The sequence below is a fragment of the Stegodyphus dumicola genome, chromosome 12, assembly GCF_044657685.1.
Source record: "Stegodyphus dumicola isolate Sdum_Otavi_A_Nest chromosome 12, ASM4465768v1".
In the NCBI taxonomy this organism is placed as follows: domain Eukaryota; kingdom Metazoa; phylum Arthropoda; class Arachnida; order Araneae; family Eresidae; genus Stegodyphus; species Stegodyphus dumicola.
The window spans coordinates 38,810,486-38,825,706 of NC_140779.1; the positions used below are offsets into that span (position 1 = coordinate 38,810,486).

Genomic DNA, 15,221 nt, shown 5'->3' on the forward strand with positions numbered 1-15,221 from the left:
AAGTGAAGATGGTAACCCTATTTCGCCAAAGGCCGTTTCTCAGAACTGTTGCTACAAACGTTATGTCCCGGCAACAGCTAATGTGATAACGCTTTAAGTATGTGAAAAATATACATTTTTAAACAACATTTCCTTCTGAATGGAATTAAATGCTGTACTTTTCGCAGAACAGTTTAATTTGAATGAAATATTTTCACAAGTTTTTGTTAATTACATTAGAGGGGAATTTTAAGGTAATTCGATTTTATTTGGTTAAGGATTGATTACAAAAAACTAAGTTTAAAGTTTATTATATTAGTAATATTAAAATTATGCATTTAGTTTCTATTTATACAGCTTTTTCCTAAAATATTTTCTAGCTCCAGAGGCATTTTTAAAATCGAAAAATGTAAGCCAATTTATAATTAATGCTCTATTTAGTCCATTTCAAATTAGAGCACCTTTTATTTTAACAGTAAAATATGTTAAATATTGCTGCTCATTTCCATGTACTTAAATTTCTTTGAATATTTCCGAAAAGTTGGGAAAAAAAAAGGATTTTTTTAATATTATTTAAAACTTTTAACTGAGTTATTATAAAATGTAAGGGAATAATTCTTTTAATTATACTTATTAGATTTTTTTTACACTTAGGCTGCATAAAGGGCATAGAGGCATAAAATACGGGAGTTCCGTTCACATCTGTGAGAATGGCGCGTAAGCCATGGCCAATGAGAGAAGCTAAATTTCTACCACCTTTTAATAAGGGCGCTACTGATGAGTCATTAGGTTTTTTTAAAGCAGGAACATGAAAAATGAGCAACACTCTCGCTGGGACTTGAACCTGGAACTCTCGAATATGCATAAAGGGTGCTATTGTTACACAATGAAAGAATACTAGAAGGAGGGAGAAAAATCTTATATGTGAAAACAATTATAATAAACAAAGTAGATTTTAAAATAATTAAAATATCATATGCATTTTCTATGTCTTGTGTTATATTTGAAAGTCTACAAGGGATTAAAAAAAAAAAAAAAAAAAAAAAAAACAAGAATCGTAATTACAGAAATTTGCTTTTAATCACAATACAAGAAATATTTTACAAATTTCCCAAAGGAATGATTAAAACCTGTACAAAAGAAGAAAACAATGCTGAAATTTTTCATAGTGAAGCCAATGTATTTAAAACCCTCAGTAAAAAGGTTAACATTAAAAGGAAAACCCTCCATTAGGAGCTGGATTGACTGCATTAAAATCATAGGAACCAGAATCTGCAACTTGAGGAGCAAGGTCTTGAAGTTCTTCTTCCTAAAAATATGAATTTTACATTACTATTTTGTCAATATACTATAAAGTTAGACCTAAAAAAATACAGTGCTGGCCATTAAACCTTTGACGAGCGGTGGTCGCACCCTGAAACCATCAATTTTCAAATTTCCCCTCCCCCGCTTCTTTCCGAAATTATTGAGTGAAAACCGATTGATTACTCATCTTTGACCTATAAATAACACAAAATGACTGCAGAACCATACATTTTTTAGGTCGTAGGAGTTCAAATCGGATGACTTTTAAAATCTGTTTTTAATGAGACGAAATAACCTCCTTTTATTAAAATTTATTCCTTTTTTATTTCTATCATAAATTCGTTTAAGTTTTGAAGACACATTAAAATTACCCAGAAAATGGATCAAAGAGGCTTGGCTACATTCATCTTTCAAACAGCTTGAAAACAAAGCTTCTGAATGTTGGCGACGTTGAAGTTCATTTTCCTCCCTTTCTTCCAACAGGTGGCATATTTGTAAAGCAGCTAAATTCCTAAAGTGTTTATGCATTTAAAGCTCTGCCAATTACATTTTTGATTATTAAATTTGAGTCATTGTCTTCGAGGTGATGGTTCAATTCATTGAATTTGTTTAGCAAATGTGTCAGATAATGTATATATTTGATTTTATCAAGGCTTCTATTACAGCAGCAGCTTTATATTCCAAAACATCTACGACTAGAAAAAGCGTAAAAAATGCTCAGCAGATTCTATTTGATAGCCAATGCACTTCTTTATGGAGAAGCAGGTAACTGAAATTTTCAGTTCTCACACAGATTTTTTTCACTTTGTCACTGAAAGAATTACGTTTGATTTAAAATTAGGCTAAGAGTTTTGGCTTGGTAAGAGTGCACTGAATTTTTTCAAAACAATGATAAAAATAAGAAACATATAAATAGATTTAAAAAAGATAACAAAAAATGTTTTTAGAAGGGAAGAGCAATAACCATTTTATATCGAAAGCAATGGGCGGAATAAGAAAAAATTAACATAGTGCTATTTGTTGTCGAACACAACAATGAAAAACAATGCATACTAATAAACTATGATTCTGATATTACACTCACACCGTTACCCTACTTTCTCATGGATAAGTGAATAAAATCTAAAATACGTATTAATCATTGTACAAATAGACAGTCAGCAAGTGTTTAAAGGTCAATTAGGGTTCGTAGCCACATTTTTTAGTTAAAAAAATAAGCACCTATAAGTACTTTTCAAGCACATTTTAAGAAAAAAAATAAGCACCTGTCTAATTACATTATATACAACTGCATAACCTTAAAAGAAAAATTAGACTTGCAATTTAAAATATGAGCAATGCAATATTTATTAAGAGAATAAACCATTACCTCAACCATGGAAAACAATTAACTTTTCTTTTCTTTTCTTTTTTTTTTTTTTTTACAGAATTAGTTTACAATGAGAGGAAAAAAAAACTATGCAGAACTAAACTATATTACAAGATTTAATGATGAAATTTCAGTTCAAAATATAGAAAAAAAATAATAATAAGCCATATTAATTGTATTTGCTTGGCATCTAATAATAAATACAATTTATTTTTTCCACTCATATTAATATTTAAATAATTTAACTTAAATCAAAATTCTGAACATTTTCTAAATTTTCATTGCATAACAGTTTTCCCTTAACACATATTCCAAGTAAAGTAATTTAAGTAAAAAAGAGGAACATTTCTGAAATCAGGAGACGGGAAATTGCTTCATGCAGTCATCCTTTAACAGTAAAAGCTTAACTAACCCGCATACTCGGAAATTGCCGAATATTCCGTATAGTCAAGCGTAACTGGAAAAAGAGGAGGCGGGAGATTGTAGCGGTTCTTTAGATTTCTCGGCTAAAAAAATGATTTTGACATTTCGATATGCGCATCATATAAAAATAGACCAACGGAACTGAGAAATATTCTGCTTAGAAAGCACAGTAAAACTCTTTTAAGTGTTCATAAATAAATCTCAGACTGAACATCAAAATTAATTATCTCTGCAAAATACCTCAAACGTTATCGCGCAATACGTGCGGCGTAATTCTTTCATATGTGATATTACGCAATCGGAATCAACAGCTGCCGGTATTTGGAGAATAAAGAACTAAATAAAGGAAAAGAAAGAGACTTACTAATCTGGGGTGTTTTTTATTCTAATTTTGAACAGACTGCGTTAAATTTCCGGAATAGAATCATTCTTCGCTTTGGTTGGGTAGACCACAAAACTTTTAGTCCTATTCAATACTGATTGGACAGTGACAAAAAAAAAAAAAAAAAAAAAAGCCATTCCGAATATTATTCCTTAGAAAGCTAATCTGTGTAAAAATACACCCATTTTTGGAAGTTTATCTACACTTCAGCAGCTACTGCAACTATATTATAAATATTCATACATATGCTCATAATATAAGCATAACGATCATAATAAACACGAATATGAACTGACCACGCTGAACGAGAATGCAAATTATTAAAATCTTGATAGAAATTCAAACGTGTGTAGTATTTGGGTGGGAGGAAAAGAATACCGAATCTACCGGAATTTTCTACTGTTTTCGCAATTCTTGGACCAACAGAACGACGTGCACCTGTCTGTACTCTCGTGCGCACCATAGGTTACGTTAATGCAGAGAAAGGGGGGAAAAGCTATTTCCGGGAGTATGATTCACCATTCGATGTTCCATATAAGAAAGAAAAGTTGTTTATTTAGTTTCGGCTTTGGTACAGAGAAAAATGCACGTTCATAATAATAATAATAATAATAATAATAATAATAATAAAAAAAAAAAGCACTAAAAACAAACAAATAAGGGCTTTAAAGAAAAAGTAAGCACCTATAAGGGCCTTTATATTTTATTTTCAAATATAAGGACTTATAAGCACTTGTAAAGACCGCTACGAACCCTGTCGATACCAACACTAAACTTCCACGTCAAAAAAATTAAATACAACTTCTGTTGGTAACATTTATAAATATACTCTCTACATAAAATGTACAATTTTTTTAATAGTTTCTTAAACCTTCTTATAGAATCAACTTTCATGTCATCAAATTTAATTGTAAAGACCTCCAACTTTTAGGATGTATTAATTATAAATGGCAACATGACAATGCAGTAAATGAAAATATTATCTCTTTCTTTTCCTGCAGAATTTCTTCTGTACCAGAAGATAAACAATTGAATGTTTTGTAACAGTTAATATGATGTCTGAGCAAGATGACTTAGCTGAATCGGTATCCTGGAAGGCCATCGGTCATTTAGAGGCAAGTCAAATGCAGCGCATTGTAGCAGAAACATTAGGCCATTTTCTTGCAACAGCACTTTCAGAGGGTGACTAGTACCAGAGTTTGAATCCAACTATTAAAAATCGACTCCACCATGTGGGTTTGAATGCTCACAGACCTATGGTTTGTGTTTCGTTGAAACAGGACCACCATGCTCCTGCAGAAGGTGAGCACAGGAGCATCCCAGATAGGGACAAGATGAGTGGAGCAACATGCTTTTGACAGATAAGCCCCGCTTTAGTATACAACCTGACAATACGAAGATTCTCTTCTGGAGAGAATCCAGAACATGGAATACTTCTGTATTTGTGCATGAAAGTGTTTGTTTTGGTGGAGGTGGAGTGATGGTCTGGTCGATATTTCTATCAATGGCCACAATGACCTGAAAATTATCAGGAATGGAGCACTCATGGATCAGCAATATAGGGCTGAGATCCTCAGACCAATTGTGAGACTTTGTGCTACAGCAGTCGAGGATGAATTCAATCTCATGGATGGCAATACCAGACCTCATCATGCTTGGCTAGAGGACAATTTCCTCTTCAACAAAAAGAATCCTTCGAATGGATTGGCTAGCATTTTCCCCGGATATGAATCCAATATAACATGTTTAAAAAGCATTCTGAAGAGAAGGGTTACTAGCCACTTATCACCCTCAGAAGTAAATCAGCAGACTTCTACAGGAGTGGGAGAAAACATCCCAATCCTCATTGATTGCATGCCTTATAGGTGTGTGACATTGTTTTCTGTCAAAACAAAAAATACCCCTTATTGAAATTAATTTGCATCCGAGAAATCACACTTTTTGTTTGTATAATATGCACAAATTGGGTTCCTTCAGGTATCGTCAATAAAGTTTAAATTTGCCTTCATTGTTATTTCTTTTTCCTTTTTCATATCTTATAACACCTTTACATCATATATATCAATCACCAAAATATTTCCTCATTCACAGTTTATATCCAAAATCCTAATATCCACTAACTGTTTTGAGCAGGGTACATGCAGAACCAATGTTTTTCAATTTAAACTTCTGCCTAGCACTGTCGACTGTTGTCAACAACCATCTAACAGAATCAGGTGATAAATCGAGGTAAAAGACAGATCTTGATGCCTGCAGATAGCAACTGTGAATGTGTTTATGGAAGGTAAGCAGAGGAACATTTTTGAATACTGCCTCATAATTTTTTTTATTATTTCAATTACTATATTCTAAATATTTTTTCACTGCCCACTGACTGAGGCACCCTCAGTATCACTTGGAATTTTAATTACCCCCTTAGACAACTTCTGTTCCCTCCGGGAGGGGGGATTCATTTTCAAAATTTTTGCTCTAAAGTCTAGCAGATTTTTTTTTGGCCAAAGATCTTATAGTACTCCATGACTGACCAAAATGAATTTTCACAGTTTACAATAAGGAATTTTTTAGGTTATGACAAAAAAAAAAAAAAACTGATTACTAACATTGAGTAACCAATAAACTGATATTCAAGAAAGAACTTATTTTCATTGTACATATTACAGTAAGTTGATTCACTGAGTTCCAATTTTTCTAATCCATATTCAAATAATACAGATGCTTATACTCAAAATTTCAACAGCAACAACTGAACAATTTTTTTTTAGTTCTGTACAATTTCTCACTTTGTTAACTGCCAATGCCTAGAACTATATGGACAGATGATTTACATATGTTTGTACCTTTTAAGCACAGTACACACAAAAACAAATGATAGTTTTAAATAATTTTGCTTATTAATTCACCAGCCTGATGGTTATAAGAACTATAGAATAACAAACATGATAACTAGTACTTCTGGGAAATAAAGAACAAATTTATCAGATAAAGTATTAAATGTAACATGCCTCTCAATAAACATTGGCTCAGCTTTAAATTTTCACAAAGCAAATATGGCAAGGGAAGCTGATAGATCAATTCAGTAGCGTAACAGACTAATTTGTCAGAGACAGCTGTCAAAGGCTCTCTCCCAAACTTGAAAACAAAAGTCTTCTACTGATACTGTCTGTATACGAGAACAGCAGCTCCCACCACCGGTCGGTATAGAAACAGGGCCATTCTATTTCAAATAGAGGCGAACCAAGGATTGCTTTATTGTATTTTGTTTTGGGAGACTGTTGGCTGAGGTGAAAAAACGAGTTCAAAACCCCCTACGGAAAATAGGTCAAATCTCGTTTCTACGGCAACAGACAATTGCAGACTAACTGCCGAGAGCTTTTCTTATGATAGACAGACAGTATTTAGCACTTACTTCCTTTAACCAGTTGCCCTAGGACCCTTCACAAGATTTTAGAGATATGAAAAGGTAATTTGAATCAATTTAAGTAAAGATTTGCACTGTTGCCTATAGACCTATTAAAAAGTCTGAAAAATATTTTGAAACAAAAATAGGGTTTGTATCACCATCAAGTACATAGGAGAAAAACATTATAAGCAATCATCTTCCCAGGCAGAGACTCCTATACTCTTCCAAATTCAAGAACCCTGCACCTACATATATTTATTCAGATTCTGATGAGAGTTGACGCAGAAGTGATAGTATGAGCAAAATAATAAGCGTGCAAATTTACATGATTATTAGTTATAGATCAGTTCTATTTTCTGAAAAAGCAAGTTACTGCTTGAACCTCTATAACTTAAGAATTCACTTTTAAAATAGTTTTGGGAAGAAGACAAAAGAATGATAAATGCAAAGAGGTCTATAGTTAGAATAATCAGTAATGTTGGCTGAGGTAATGACGACATAATTAGTAAATATCCTAACTTACAGATATAAGGTTTTGATATTCATTCTTTGCATTTCCTTTTCCCAACACTCTATTCAAATCTATAATCAGTACTTATATTGCTGGGAATTAAAACTTTCAATACCAGGAAAAATCCAGTAGCAGGAGCCTCCAAAGTCTAAAGGAATCCCTGTTATGCATAACTTATTACACACTGAAATTCAGGTTAATGATCAATATATACCAGTTGGAGTGATAAAAATCTTAGAATAGAAAGAAATATCGGTACATACTTTTCTGATTTAATATTCGACCTTGCTTAAGATAATTACTCAGAAGGACAGCTTCTGATTTATCACAGCATCTTGCAGGTAAATATAATATGAGTTATTGGGGATATTGATTAAAGTAACTCCAACTTCTTCAGTAAGTGATGAAAAGTAAAAATTCAGCTTTTTTTTTTATTATTATTATTTTATTCCAGGAGAAAGAAAGAGGAAAAAAATTGCTGGAATTGGACCATAACTTCTCTCAATATGTAAATGATGTAAGAGATTCAGAATATAGTCAGATATTATGGAAAAACAATTTTCGAAATTTTTTAAATGTACCAAATATTTCTTACAAGAATTTGACATTTCACATAGGCAAAGATTCATGTTGTTTTAGTGTTAATAATTGCTTTTGTTGACTTCTAGATAGCAAGCAACTGTGCAATTGATATACATGACACAAAATGTATTAATATTGTTGCAAACTGTCCAATTGTATCTGTGCCTCACTTCGAAAAGTAGTTCCAGAGACTGTTAAGAAAGTTCTCTCAAACCATGAAACTTGCAACCCTACTGATTGCATATAATTTTCTAATCACATGTATAAACTATATGTGGAAAGAACTGTCTTTGGATATCCACTGCACAAAATTAATAGACTAAGTAAACATAATATTAAATGCATAAAATAAAATACAGAAGAATTTTGAAAGAATTCTATAACTGGCCCCTCCACCTTGGAGGAAAGCAACATTCCTTTAAAGAATGATAGTTAGAAATCTAATCATTAGGGATATTAATTTAGAAGTCAAACAAACAAAAATCAGAGTTATATTTTGCGTTATTTCAATATTTTGCATTCAAAAATCAGCGTTATATTTTGTTGTTTGACTTCTAAATTAATATTTGTTGGGTGTGTTATTGTATTTTAATTAGGGATATATTAATGGACAATTTGAGTTGCTGGCCAAATATGACACTGTGTTGAATGAGCTTAATCAACGAGCAACAAAATCTTAGAATGACTATATACACCTTAGTACGGACACTCAAACTTAATTACAGTAGTTTTTAATGAAATTACTTTTGTTGAAAGAAAAGATGTAATCAGACTAAGCATTATTTAATTATTAATATTACTTACAAGATATAGGTTACAAAGAATAGGTTTTCATGAATGCACACATTAGTAGCACAACGGATGTACAATGATTTATATTCCAAAAATTGTACAAGCTGTAGTTATTGATTCGTACATCATAATTATTTGTACAAAACGTTGCTTCTTTAGTAGTTGTTTCTATCATAATATTTTTCTTTTAACAGCCAACAGTATAATTATATGTATTTTTACTTTCTTATGATATGAAAAAATTAATATAGGAGCATAAATTCTTTAAAATAATAATGAAAAAGTTCAGTTTCTTATACTTAATATTTAAAATGTTTTAAAGACTTGAAAATGAGTAGTCTAAAATATCTTATTTAATCTTTATCCCAAAGAACAATTATGTGCAACTTGTTATTCAATCTGTGATTAACATAGAATGACCTTTATTGTTGATTACAAATTTATTATGTCTCAATTTGCTAAAATGCTATGTAACATATCATATAAAACATGATTTCAGAATGAATAATATGCTTAAAACTGCTTTATATTTTCTATATCATGCAAAGGGGAAAAAAGTGTTTTCGAAGTGACTAAATAATTAATTAAATCAAATTTTTAAGTTTCAACAAATCCAAAATAAACTTACATCATTTGAGAAATAGGCATCAATAATACCAAAAGCACATCTATACACTTCACTATTTTCATGATGTTGAAGGTTCTCTATTTTGTCAAGACCACCACATTCTTCAATGTAACTACAAACAGCTTCAACAGCATTCATTTTGGCAGAAGCCTACGGGGGAAAAAAATAATATTCAAATACAATTCAGAAGCCATTTAAGTAGAATTCAAGAACTCGATACTATTCAGAAAATATTATCTCAAAACTACATACGTGGAGGATATTTGAAAGGGCATCCAAAACTACAGTTAGAATTTTAGGATCTCTTAATAACAGCAAGGAACAAAGAGGATCAAGTATGCCAAGGCGAAGCAAAAATACAATCTGGTCAAAGCTTCCTCCAGATGTAAAATTATTCACAGCCCAAATAGCTTCTTTTTGACACTTATAATCTCCCTAAAAATAAAATGTGCATGATGATCAAAACAAATACTGTATACAGATCTATCAAATAATAACTGCTAAAATATTTTCATTTGTCTCATTAATCAAAAAATTCATTGCACAATCAAACAGTCAAAGTATCATTTGCTACATATTACATGTAATAATTTTGTTGATACTGAAGATTAGAAAGTACCATTAAAACCGTGTTAATATTTTTGAATATTTATACCTATTTCACATATTTATTTACAAGTGTAATAAAATTTCATACCGTTACTGGATTACTCAAATCATCGCTGCTCTTTAAAGTACATAAAAGATGACTTCATTTCTTAATTCACACATTCAATTAAATATTGTTTAGTAGAATAAATACAATGCCTTTTAATAAATAGTTCCAATAAACATTACTTTTCATGAATATGCAAGGCACCTGGAAAAAATCTGGCAAAAGCAGATTGAGGAAAGTGAAAAAAGCAAATTTCATAACAGAATGTATGAACTAAAATGGCACCATGAAGTTGAAATTAGTTTGAACTTTGAAATAAAAAATATTATTATATTTCTCATTATTATCAAATTTCTTACATTAACATAATTCAAGAACAGTTCTATTGATTCACTATTAATCTTAAAGTTTTTACCTCAATCAATACATCAATAATTTGTGACATAAGTCCTGCATCAATTACTGCCTGTATTTGTCTCGAATTTCCAGCTGTAATATTAGATATTGCCCAACAAGTTTCCTGTAAAAAAAAATAATAATAATTCAAGCAGATGCTAAAAATCAATTAAAAAATAATTCATTAAAAATAAAATTTTCGTTTATTAAGCACAGGATAATGAACTACATATTTATAAAATAATCAACTTTTTTTTAATTCTAATACATTCTTGCTAAAAAATAGCCAGAAAAGGCAAAACACAGAGTTAAACAAAAACTATTTAACAGATATGTGTGAAACTAATCCAAGAGGTCGGTGTGGCATTACTAGGCCACATAACAAACAATAAGGCAAAGATATACCAAAAATACATATATTATGAGCATCATATCATGAAAGACCAAATGGGTCGAAAGAATGTATAACGGAAATATCATGCTGATAATGAGTATGATACCCTCTAGCTGAAATGCATGTTTGACAATGCCGAGTCAAGCTGGCAATAGTGTTGGTGAGGCAATAGCACCCATTCCTGCAGTAATGCTTGTCGCAGCTCATGGAGAGTGTCTGGCAGCACGCACAAACACTTGTTTTCTGTTGTCCCACATATGCTCTATGGGATTCAGGTCCCTGTGATCTAGCAGGAAACGGCAGATGTGGACAGGTTTCACTCTTTAGATAACTTCACAACATTACAGCTCTATATGGGCAGGAATTATCATCCATAAATATTACGGCGGTACTCATTGCAGCATAAAAGGACACACAAAGAAGGTGTAGAATTTTGTTATGATACCGGACGGGTGCGATGGAATCACCAGAAATCCTTTAGAGACCAGTGCAGGCGTTTCTTGCTATACCAGCCCATACATGTAAGCCTGCTCCTCTGTACTGGTTTCTTTCGACAACTGATAGCATGTTTCTAGTTCTCACCATATCATTGCCATTTCTGAATCGCTCTGGATGTTAAATCGAGACCCATCCATAAAGGTATGTTGTCCCACTGCTGTGGTATCCAACTGCGATGTTAATGGACCCAATTCAATCACATTTTGACATATGATGGGGAAAAGAGAATACAAACCACAAATTACCTGATGTACAACCTATCTTCACGTAGTTGATGCTATACAGTTTGGTGGGGTATGGGCCATCCTGCAGTACCTGAGATGCAATGTCAGCTATTATGGCACATATCAACAGCACACCTGTTGCTGTAATTCTCCACCATCCAGACCGATGTTTTCTACAGGGGTTTTGATTCCTTTCGTAATCATTCCACAGCCTATTGATAACACTACAGTGCACATTCAGCTCTATGCAACAGTGGGTTTTCTTACACCAGCTTGCAACATTCCAATGCATTTTATCTCGGAAATGGTGTCTTCAGATCACGTATTCCACTTTGGCCTCCTTTTAAGGCAATGCGGTGCGACTGTGGGATTGCATTTTCTGCTAATTTTGGTTGCCTATCTGCATTTGGCAATGCAACCTCTACCTCATATGTAAATTATATGTTCTAATTCCCTTTTTACATCCATATTTTTTCTTTTAGTATCTGTTGCACATTTTTTTTAGCACACGTGTATTTATTTAGTATTATAAACGCTAAATAATTTGTTGTAGACATTATTCTAATAATGGCCGCAAAGGAAACTTGCATTAAAAATATTACATAACACATCTATATACTAGATAGTAATAAAATAACTTCATAAATAGACTCCTGATAATTATACAATAAGCTGAATGAAACTCAAGAAGTGATACTGCATTAAAGAATGATGTAAATAACAACACAGCTCAAGGCTTTAGTTCCAGTAATCAATTTTTTTTAATTAAATGGCAATGTCAACTTTTTAGTTTAATTATTGTTTGGCCCTTCCCCCCCCCCAAAAAAAGGGAGGCACTGGACCAATATCTACAATTCAAAAGCAACAGAGTGAGATAACAAGAAAAGGAAGACAAGCAGCCACGTGAAAGCGTACAGTTCTCATCACAACTGTGAATTACACATACAGTGCAAGAAATTACAGAACTAATCCCATTACCCAAATGGCTACTACTGCCTCATAAATACATTATCACTAGTCATCTCACAGGAATGAACTGCAATGACTTGTTACAAACAATGGTAGCCCACTTGGGATGTCATTTTCTACACTGCATGTGCAATCCTCTGATAGTTATGCAAATTACACGCATACACACAACTACCTGTCACCTTTCTTTGTTTTGTCATTCTTATTCCTTTTTACCGGCATTTTTTAGCTGCAGACATTTCAGATATTTTATAGTGCTGAAACACTGCAGAAAAGTGGAGTTGTTATTTGAAATTTACTCGTTGTAACCCTAACTATAAGAGTTTGATTCGTGCTATTGACATTTTCAAACACATATCTCGCATCAAATACCTAATTAGATTACCTAACATCAAATCTAAGCCCAATTCATTGAAACATGCTGTCTTTAAGGGCTAAACACACAGAACATTTATTAAACAACCACCTTGCATACATTAAAAAAAATTGTTCTAGATACATAAACTTCGATGTTACTTCATTTGTTCATGAACATTACTTAATTCTATAAAGCAAAATTAAAAAAAAAAAAAAAATTAAAACCATTATGATACAGAAACATTAACACAAAAACAATCTAGATTCAATGATCGAGAAAGCAAAGATGTTCCAAAGTCTGCAATATCATTCACGCACAGCAACATCCCATATATCTTTTCAAAAATAAACTGCCGAAAACATTATGAAAAAAAGGTTACAAATAGATTCCATCAATGCTGCTGCATGCTGCCATATTTTATACTTTTATAATTCAAACTGCAAGGTAACATGATACTACAAATATATACTTGCCAGCCTTGAAATAAAAAAAAAAACCTGTAGGTTTACTTTCATGGAACTGGGAGATTTTTGTGCCAATACTATTTCAAAAGAACACCAAACTACTTCAATTCACTTTATAATGCAAGATTCAGATTACTGAAAATATTACTAATATGATTCTGGTGTTTAATATCTAATTCGGGTATCTCAATTATATGCTCTTGGTAATTTTTTCTTACAATTTGCTTACTTAGTACCAAGGGAATTCTGAGTAGGGAAGGAAAATTTTTATTTATCAATATACTTTTAAATACAAAGAAAATAAATTGATGCATATTTTTTTCATGTAAAACAAAATTAAACGTAAATATTAAATGAATAAACACTGAACAGGTTGAATCTTTATAAAACACCCCACAAATGTCTACAGAAGATTAAGACAATTATGATTAGATGAAATTTAATAAGTGTACTTAAAATCATTAGGGGTGGAAAAATAGAATTTGTACAATTTAAGTTTCAGAAATTCAATAGATTTCATTTATTTATGGGAAACATTTCCTTTAAAGAATAAAAATAAGAAACTGGGACATCTGGTGATCCAGTTTCCTATCACATCTGGTGATGTGATAGAAAACTGGAAGTCTCTTAGTTACAGTTGGCAGAGTCAAGAGAGCCGCTTTTTTTTACGGGAGCTTAGCTTGAATTTCATTATGGATTAAATTCTTTAAAACAATGATTTCCTTATATTTATTTTACTATGAAAGCAGAGATACACTATACCACTAAAGATGGTCATAAATGCAAGACAAATACTGCCATCTGAAATTCTAAAAATTTAAATTGTTTAGAATTTCACAATGCAGTATTTATAGAAAACTTACTACTCCCATCAGCAGATATTCATAATGCCAAAGCATTTTTCACTACCAAAGTGAATTCTAAATAGTAGTACACTCATCTTCTATTTTGAGGTTTTAGGAGTTAAGGACCTGTTCATTAACTCTTTCGCATCGAGAGACGACCAAATCTGTTTTCAACAAACATCGAAAACGCCCGTGTTTACGAATTTGTCTTGGAATAGTTTTCCTTTTCCCCTTCTGCGGTTTCATCCATTCATCCATTGTGTGCAGTTTCACCTTAGGGCCATATTGCACCTGCGAACGTCAATAGCTTTCCGTATTTCTCCTTTATTTGCTTCAAAAGAATGATTGACATGTCTTTTAACAACTCGCGAAACCAATGAGCCATACACTAACGTGGAGGGGAAAGAACTAGGTAGAAAATAAACGAGGAGTTGGGGCGGTTTGCCATTGCCTGAATGAACGGGCGCTACGGGCGATTTCGATGCGAAAGAGTTAATAGATAATTTTTTTTTAAAACATCTGTGACAAACAAATGATACACGTCAGATATGAAAGAATTCACAGAAATTTTAAGATAACTATTAATAACATGGACCAGCAGCATTTTCTTCCACTTAAATTACAAATTTAGAAACACAAGGGGATAAAAATCATGCAGTGAAAATAATTTAAAACATGCTCTGTTAAAAAAGAACAAGACACCTATCTTCAAAGTTTTAAACCTGAACTTTTTTTTTTCAATCTCAGCTAAGCTGCCAAGCAGTAACTAGAGCACACAGATATTAACTCATCTGACTTGCCTCTAATAAAATATCAGTTAGCTTAAAGAAAAAGACTGAATAGAATTCTTTGTTTTTATTTTAAACAGCCATTAGGGATTTAATGATACAATAGCGAGAAAAATTCTTGGATCAATATAGTTGTCTTCAAACAGGTTACCGCAAACTAAAGTGTAGCTATACTAAAGTGTAGCTATCATCAGCCTAGTATCTGAAGTTATTTTCTATTCCCTCAACCGAAATCTCACCTTAAAAGGTAACATTCTGA

The 15,221-nt window shown here is 32.1% G+C and overlaps 1 protein-coding gene across 1 annotated transcript in view; it reads right to left on the reverse strand.

The window, feature by feature from the left end:
* Positions 1-1,040: 1,040 nt before the first annotated feature.
* The window catches only part of Pen (karyopherin subunit alpha), a 71,733-nt gene continuing 57,552 nt past the window's right edge, over positions 1,041-15,221 (reverse strand). The window contains exons 9-12 of the mRNA XM_035352262.2: positions 10,442-10,546; positions 9,624-9,806; positions 9,372-9,521; positions 1,041-1,288 (exon numbers count right to left, since the gene is read on the reverse strand). Coding sequence (XP_035208153.1) covers positions 1,190-1,288; positions 9,372-9,521; positions 9,624-9,806; positions 10,442-10,546 — 537 coding nt within the window. The 3' untranslated portion in view covers positions 1,041-1,189. The remainder of the gene's footprint in view (positions 1,289-9,371; positions 9,522-9,623; positions 9,807-10,441; positions 10,547-15,221) is intronic.